An 8,535-nucleotide genomic window follows, 5' to 3' on the forward strand; every position below is an offset into this window, starting at 1 on the left:
CTAGACATCAAAAATAGACGGAGACGATGAAATCATGGATACGGTATACCGCAAAGATCGAGCGGGAAAAGGCCCTTATAACCGCGGCAACCAACATGCGACAATCGACAGATAACCCCCTGGTACAGCAGCGAGTTGATGCAAATATCCGCGACAGTCGCAAGAATATCGTCTACTTGGAGGAGAAGATGCGGGAACTCCAGATTCGCAAAATGGGCCGTGATGGCGGCCAATCTCCCGACCAACCTGGCTCTCCGGCAAGTCCTCGAGGCGCGTCCCGTGGTTATGGCAGTGGACCTCCACCTCCTCCCAAGGATGATGGCGGTCGCTATGCTTCCAATGACAGAGGTGACTATGGGGATGTCGGCCCGGGAGGATATAGCCAGGGTGGAACTGGAGCTATGCCGCCCCGTGCTCCATATGGGGACCCTAGGCCTGATACTTCCATACCAAAGGCCCGGCCAAATTTTAGCAAACTAGGCAAGTTGTCGTAATATGTCACTAAAAGCTACCTGAAGGCCCAGCGGGTTTATTGTGATGTAGACTTTAGCTAACAGGGTTATTCCGTCGTACCAGATTTGATTAAATATGACACTCCATACCTTGGACCGAAAATCCAACTTATGTTATCACAGTTAGAATTCAAACTTAGTGTTGAGAAGCAATACAAAGACGGGATTGAGAAGATGGTTCGGTTGTATCAAGATGAGGGAGACCGGAAGAGCAGAGCGGATGCCGAGGGACGGCGAATCGAGAGCATCCAGAAAATCAGGCTTTTAAAGCAGGCTCTGAAAAGATATGAAGATCTCCACGTTGACATCGCATCCTCTACGGATCATCCCGATGGTTTGTCCTCACCTACACTGGTTTATACTCTTTTCCCGTCTTCATTCTCTGTGTGACTAACGTGGATGCATTGTAGATGAGAGTCTGAATTCGCCAAATATTAGAAAGCCCCTTACCGGTCATTTAACAATGCGCATCCACGCAGTGAAAGACGTTGACCATGCAGCAAGCTCTCGGTTTTCACGAGGCCCTGAAACATTCGTTATAATGAAAGTAGAAGACGCGATTAAGGCAAAAACTAGAGCAACTAGAAGCGATAAATGGACTGAGGAAACTTTCAATGTAGATATCGACAAAGCCAACGAGATCGAGCTTACGGTTTATGACAAGGCTGGAGATCGTCCAACTCCAATTGGAATGCTTTGGATTCGAATATCCGACATTTCGGAAGAGATGCGGCGGAAAAAGATAGAGTCGGAGTTCAACGCATCCGGATGGGTCTCCGCTGACAAAATGGAACACGGAGGGCCCAGTGGAATCAGACCAGATGCTCAATTCCATAGCGTTTCGCAGCCCTCGTTTGGTGGGGGTTCACAAGCAGGACCCAACGCCCAGCATATAGCTCAGAATGCAACCGTGATGATTGATTCATGGTTCGCGCTAGAGCCTGTTGGTAGAATACATCTCACAATGAGCTTTGGTAAGTCTTCGATAAGCACTTTTGATAACCTATTGCTAACCAACTTATAGCAAAACAATTAAAGGATCGACGGCCATTTGACATTGGTCTCAATCGACAGGGTGCTGTTCGCCAGAAGAAGGAAGAGGTCCATGAGAAACAGGGACATAAATTCGTTACACAACAGTTCTATAACATTATGCGTTGCGCTCTCTGTGGAGATTTCTTGAAGTATGCTGCAGGCATGCAGTGTGCAGATTGCAAGTACACATGTCACAAAAAATGTTACCCGAAAGTCGTCACCAAGTGTATCAGCAAGGCGAATTACGAAACCGATCCAGACGAGGAGAAAATCAACCATCGTATTCCCCATCGATTCGAGGGTTATTCGAATATCTCTGCTAGTTGGTGTTGCCATTGTGGCTACCTATTGCCTTTTGGGCGGAAAAATGCCAAAAAATGCTCAGGTATTGTCAAACTCTGTCGATATGTTTTTTTGTCGATTCCATGATTACTGACATTCCCACTAGAATGCAGTCTTACATGCCATGCGCAGTGCGCGCATCTCGTTCCAGACTTTTGTGGCATGTCAATGGAAGTTGCCAACCAAATCTTAGAGACTCTTATTCAAACCAAAAATCATAACAAAAGCGCATCTGGAATGAGTAACCGCACCTTACGTCCACCTGGCCGCCCACAACCAGCAGGAGAAAGTGGACAGAAACCACCAGATCCTGGGTATGGACAGCCCCTGAAACTTGCTTCCGCAGAGGCAATCAGCGCGGCCCATAGCTCCTACACGCCTCAGTCACCGGTTGCGTCATCCAGACAGAGTCACCCTCCCCGTGGTTCCTCAAATGCAGCGGCCGCTGCCGCTGCAGCCGCAACGGGTATGCGTCCACCCTCACAGCCTGGGCCTCCCACGGCCTATGAAAGGGCCGGAGAGTACCCTGGGGTTCGACCAGCTGATCAGTATCAAACGGATCCTCGTGGCATCGCAGATGCCGCCCGTCAACCCCAACAGCAGCCGCCATCACATGCCCACTATGATCCGAGCGCCTACGCGAGCATAGGTACATACGGCCAGGCACCACAGCTTCCCCCTCTACAGGTTGCCCCACCTCCCTTGCAATATGGCCACTCCCAGCACACACCGCTTACATCGCAACCTCCCATGTCCGCACTCCCTGTGAAAGAACCCCAGTCCGGACCGGTCGCCACGCAGCAGCCACCACAACAACCGAAGCCTAAAGTTGGCCTGGACCATTTCAACTTCCTGGCTGTTCTTGGAAAGGGGAATTTTGGCAAGGTTATGCTGGCCGAGACGAAATCTTCTAAGAAACTATACGCTATTAAAGTATTAAAGAAGGAATTTATTATTGAGAATGATGAAGTGGAGAGTACGAAGTCTGAAAAACGGGTGTTCTTGATTGCTAATAAGGAGCGACATCCCTTCTTACTTAATCTCCATGCATGCTTCCAGACGGAAACTCGTGTCTATTTCGTCATGGAATATATTTCTGGCGGTGATCTCATGCTTCATATTCAACGTGGTCAGTTTGGCTTGAAACGTGCACAGTAAGTTTCTCCTACAATTTATATGCGCTTAAGAAGCAGGAGTTTGACCCGCGCTAATAATATTCCAGGTTTTACGCCGCTGAGGTCTGCTTGGCGTTAAAATATTTCCATGAGAACGGCGTAATCTACCGTGATTTAAAACTTGATAACATTCTGCTAACGCTGGACGGCCACATCAAAATTGCCGACTACGGGTTGTGCAAGGAGGAAATGTGGTACGGCTGTACCACCAGCACATTCTGTGGCACCCCTGAATTCATGGCACCAGAAGTATGTCCCGCTATTGAAATCTTGCATGTAATCTTGTCTGTACTCACATTCTGTACAGATTCTCTTGGACAAAAAGTACGGACGCGCGGTCGATTGGTGGGCGTTTGGCGTCCTCATTTACCAGATGCTTCTCCAGCAATCCCCTTTCCGTGGCGAAGACGAAGACGAAATCTACGATGCAATCTTGGCAGATGAGCCTCTCTACCCAATCCATATGCCCCGCGATTCTGTGTCGATTTTACAGAAGCTATTGACTCACGAGCCGGAAATGAGACTTGGATCTGGACCAACAGACGCGCAAGAGATCATGTCCCATGCATTCTTCAGAAACATTAACTGGGATGATGTATACCATAAACGCGTGCCTCCACCATTCTGCCCGACCATCTCTAACCCAACGGATACAAGTAACTTCGATCAAGAGTTTACAAGCGTGACGCCTGTGTTGACTCCTGTACAATCTGGTACGTCCAACCGATTCCATTCAATGTTAGTCTTTCTAGATTTTGTACATTTACTTACAATTTCACAGTCCTCTCGCAAGCGATGCAAGAGGAATTCCGCGGCTTCTCGTATTTCGCCGATTTTGTTTAATTGATTTGCTCCAGGAACTAAAACAATTCTGTCACATCGGGATTCCCAGATTTTTCCCCACCATCTCCCTCTTTTGGAATTTACATTATCCTTCTCAGGTTTCTTCTTTCTCTCCTCTTTTTCTCTTCAAATTTCTCTTTTACATTGTCTATTTTGAAATGAGTATCACAGACCCTTTATCACTACGCCTCTTATCAAAAATTTAATTCCCATTATCCAATCAAAGACGGACACCCCCATATTTAACGAAGATTACTTCCCATGATTGAAACAAAAAGTATATACCTGCATATATACATACATTCCCTCAGCTTAGCGGCCGTCAAGGGGGGGGGAGGAAGAGCTGGACTCCAGACGAATGAACACCGTCGAGCGTGCCTGAGTGTCCCAGAGCCATATTGCTTAGGTAGGCGGCGATACATAGGCTTATTTTGATAATAATTTTTTTGTTGAAAAAAGAAAAAAAAGAAAAAAGGAAAAGAGCGCCTGCACCCAACTAATTTACAACAGACTTACAGTACATCGATTCGGAGGTGGTGGACTTTTCTTAGGCTTTTTTGAACTTTTGTTTCCAAAGTTCTGCTGATACAACACCACGGTCCGAATTTTCATTGATTAATCTTCTCAAAATTACATCTACCTAATTATTATTATATCTCCCTGCACCTACACTTGTTCCTGTTAGTTCATATAATTTCATTTTAACTTTTCTATTCTTTTCTATTTTTCCTATTTGTTCCTTTCTAGCTTCCCTCCTTCCCCAGAGGATGGGCCTTGTCTCGGAGTGTGGGTCGAGTGGGACGACCAAACGCGGGCTTAGTCATTCCTTGTTCCATTGCAAATATCCAAACAATGAAATTCTCTTCGTTGATCGAGGGCTGTCACAAAATGATTGAATCTCAGTGTACAGTGAGAAAAGATGATGGAGGTCAAAGGGGTAACGTATATAACAATCACTGTCTGTTTGTGCTTTAGAGTTATTTTTTATCTTCTCTCCCTTGAAGTGTCCTTGTTCCGTAAGATATTTGAGATATACCCCTTCGAAGCTCTACATAAACGGATTATTATTTATTTCTCTTCACATGCCTGCGTAGGGCTTCAGTATAGCAACGCCGCACTAAACCCTGTTAGGTTAAATTGGCAGCTGCCTGGGGAACCAACATCATCGCGTGCCATGCAGGTTAATCGCGTTCCTTGAATTCACGAGCAACACCAAATTCTTCCACTTTTCACTTCACTGTCCTTGCTGTTCCTTGACAACACAACAGCAAGCCATACATTAATCTCATAATGAATTCGTCCCACCTTCCTCCAGTTCACGCCCGATACTTGCTTTCGGACAAAGCCAACCAAGGACTATAGTTCAATCTGACCCATCCCCTTGCTTTCTTCGACCGGAAATACCAAGGCAACGTTTCTTCATTGTTTGCCTTCTTTCATATCGTAGATTTCTTTCAGAGAACTTGACTGTTTATGGACCTTGCGATTGAATCCATAAAAGAAGATGGGCTACCTCTCGGCTTTCCGCCAATCTCTCTCTTCGTTTCTGACCCCCAAGAAATCCCCTCTCGAACGGCCACAGCCACGACCTCTTTCTCCCACGACCAGCGCAACCGAGACGTATGCGCCATCATTTACAAGAGTCTTACACCGTCGTTCAATGAGTCCCACATCCAAGACGCAAGATTGGTTGTCAAGCACCACGTCCAGCCAATTTGGAGGAACAAGCGGGGACGGAATCGAGTTTGTAAACCCGCAAGGGAAAACGGGATACCATGCTTCCAAGATGAGTGAAATCATGGAGACACCCAAAGACGCTTACAGGAACTTTATGCAACTTCCAACTCCAGCTAAGTCGGGCCTGAAGAGGAAATTGGGTTTTGATCGTCGTGGCCCTCAATCGGGAACTCAAATCAGCGACAGCGAGTATGATCTTGAGGGCGATACGATTGCGGTGGATGAGGCTACTCCAGCCAAAAAACGACGGGTCGGCGAGGGCTTGGTGTATGTGGGCGATCGAGAGACGACAGCATCACAGCTGCATGAGGAGCGGGATTTGCTTGAGGGTGATACACTTGGCGTTGACGATACTGAGTTAATGGCATGCTCTGGAGTTGAAAGTGGCGCTGAAGGTTCGGATATAGCCAATGACGAGCCCAATGTCTGTGACGATGCAGACGTGGAATCCCAGATTACCACCGATGATTTGGGAGCCGATGGCGATGATGAGGTTCTCCTAATGCACCCGCGTCCGGATAAGGTAAACCGTGGCTCGAAGACCTCTTGTGACACAGACGGCACTTACCACCCTTCACCACACGCTGTGGACAAGAATCTTACCAAGAGCATCGTCCATCAGGCCGTGGAAAACGAGCTAAGCGAAGAGGAGGTCGTGGGGAAGCAGCACATTGTGAGCAAAAATGAAAGGAAAGAAGTGGCATTTGATTTCTCTCTAGAGAGAGCGGAACGCTGGGTTGCTGCTATTAAATTACCGAAGGGCCACTGGGCCGAAGCGGAGGAGGATCTCTTCTATCGCCTTGCAATGAGAGGATTCGAACCTCTCGTGCCTAGCAATTGGCAACTGGATTTCAGCACCCTTCCTGAATCGTTGTTTGGACTCCCTGGAGATATTACCCCTCCGTACATAAATGCGACTGGTGGCTCAAACTTTCGTGGTAAGACTACATATATTCAAAATCTTTCTCGCACACTGCTATTCTCTTATCACTATTTTTTCAAACTAACTGTATGCCAGCTATCAATGCTCTCACCGATCTCTTTGAGCTTGGCGGTCAAGTCAGGGACCGCCAATCAGTCCACCTTCGCCCCGAGCCAGTTATCCGTCGCGCCATTACGAGATATATTAAATGGGCATTATATGATTCTAACTTCCTCAATCGTCCAAATGCAATTCCCGTTCACGCTATATATTCTCTTAAACCATCCGAATCCACTCGCGATGCCCTCCAAACCCTAAATCACCGGCTAGTCATGTTAGCCAATCGTTACCGCGTGGCTTGGAAAGTAGCTCCTAGTGTCGAAACCAGTTTCGATGAAAAGAAGAACAACACCAAGAATGATGAAAATGATCGATGCGACAGCGCTAACCGATATTCCAGTCGCTCATTTCCCGTTATTACCGGGTTTCTGGTCTGCGGGCCAATCGTTGCCCTTCTCACCCTAAACTCAGACCCCAAGGTACACCCTATCCTGGACTCAAGGTTCTCTGCCAAATTCATCTCGCAATTTGATTTTGGCGAGATTGCCCAGGATGTGTGGAATTCGTTCGCTGTTGCCATTGCTGTTGTACGGATGCGGAAGACAATGGCTCAATTAGAAGTGGAAGGGCAGGGGGACGTGATGTGGATGGATTGCAATGAGGCCGATTCGGTGGACCCGGATCTCTAGGTATTACGTTGGCCTAATATCGAAAGATATACTCCGTAGTTATCTTTCTCCAGGAATAGCTCGTTGGTGCTATTCAATTGAGCAGCTATGTCATGGCATGGGCCACTCGATCGTGGTGGTATGCACTGTTGCTGGACTGAATGATAAAACTCAATCTCCGTTTGCTTGAGCTCGAATGTCGTTAAGCTTATTCGTTTTCTGTTTCTTTTCTGCTTTGTATGTCTTACGATTGGTATGTGCTTATGACGAAAGACATGAATACGGACCGGATGATATGGAATTAAGAAGCACTTTGGTTTATACCCCTCAGTTTTTTTCTTCCGTGTTTTTACTTTGTAGGCCATGAGATTGCAGAATGTATTGTCTTCAAATCCACTTCACTATGAATCGTGAGCATCGAATAGAATCCAGTTCTATGTGTAGCAATGAGATTGTGCATCATCCTTAGAGATAATCCCCCAGTTGCAATATAAGTCACGTGTTTTGGAAGGGATGGACCTCTTCTAAGAAGCAAACCACGAATCTGCTGTTGGAGTAAAAACCAAAGAGAAAGACAGTTGAAAAGTGAACTCAAAATATGGATGCTCCTCAGGACAGAGACATTAAACTCCAGCGTGCTTCTAATGATTTGATACGAGAAGCAAGATCAAAACTCGCCCTGCTCCTCTGGAAATCGCGTCCTGGTGGCGGCCGTGAGGTCCATCGGCTAGCACAAGTTCGCAAGGCTTTAAAACTGATAACTCTCGTAAGTTTATAATTCTGTCTCATGAAGGGAAATAGTAGTGTTTATATATATATAATATATATATGGCTATAATCTATGGACTATTCTAACATTCCCCATTTGGGCGTGTTCTTCTTCTCCCTTTGGTGGACAATCTTAGTTGGAACCATTTCAAGAATGGCCACAGCTTTTAGATCCCTATCTGCAAGAAATACTATCAAACCTAGTGGATGCATTCTTAGCGTATCTGGAAGTGCACAGAGCTCAATATGTGCTCGCGTCATCGAACGTTTCGATGCAGAGGAGAGCCGCCATGGGCCCTCTGATTCCTTTGCCCAGGGCAATCTGCATGATTCTATACACGCTCTGCAAAATCCGTGGCGTCAAAGTCATTAGCTTGTTTTTCAACAATGAGCCAAAATATCTGGAAGTCATGTTGCGCGTCTTCATTGAATGGGACAGTGATGTCGTCGCTCTCGAGGCAGATACCAGTGAA

At 46.6% G+C, this 8,535-nt stretch overlaps 2 protein-coding genes across 2 annotated transcripts; both read left to right on the forward strand.

The window, feature by feature from the left end:
* Positions 1-26: 26 nt before the first annotated feature.
* On the forward strand, positions 27-3,907 carry HCAG_02636 (hypothetical protein; the record flags this gene model as incomplete). The annotated part of the gene is made up of 8 exons (XM_001542415.1): positions 27-490; positions 653-846; positions 923-1,486; positions 1,537-1,869; positions 1,996-3,043; positions 3,112-3,313; positions 3,372-3,777; positions 3,846-3,907. 8 exons carry the CDS (start codon positions 27-29, stop codon positions 3,905-3,907), a joined length of 3,273 nt encoding a protein of 1,090 aa, XP_001542465.1.
* Positions 3,908-5,411: 1,504 nt separating this feature from the next.
* HCAG_02637 (predicted protein) lies at positions 5,412-7,315 on the forward strand (the record flags this gene model as incomplete). Its single annotated transcript, XM_001542416.1, has 2 exons — positions 5,412-6,582; positions 6,663-7,315. 2 exons carry the CDS (start codon positions 5,412-5,414, stop codon positions 7,313-7,315), a joined length of 1,824 nt encoding a protein of 607 aa, XP_001542466.1.
* Between the last annotated feature and the right edge of the window lie 1,220 nt (positions 7,316-8,535).

Source organism: Histoplasma capsulatum, genomic scaffold (assembly GCF_000149585.1).
Source record: "Histoplasma capsulatum NAm1 scaffold_2 genomic scaffold, whole genome shotgun sequence".
In the NCBI taxonomy this organism is placed as follows: domain Eukaryota; kingdom Fungi; phylum Ascomycota; class Eurotiomycetes; order Onygenales; family Ajellomycetaceae; genus Histoplasma; species Histoplasma mississippiense.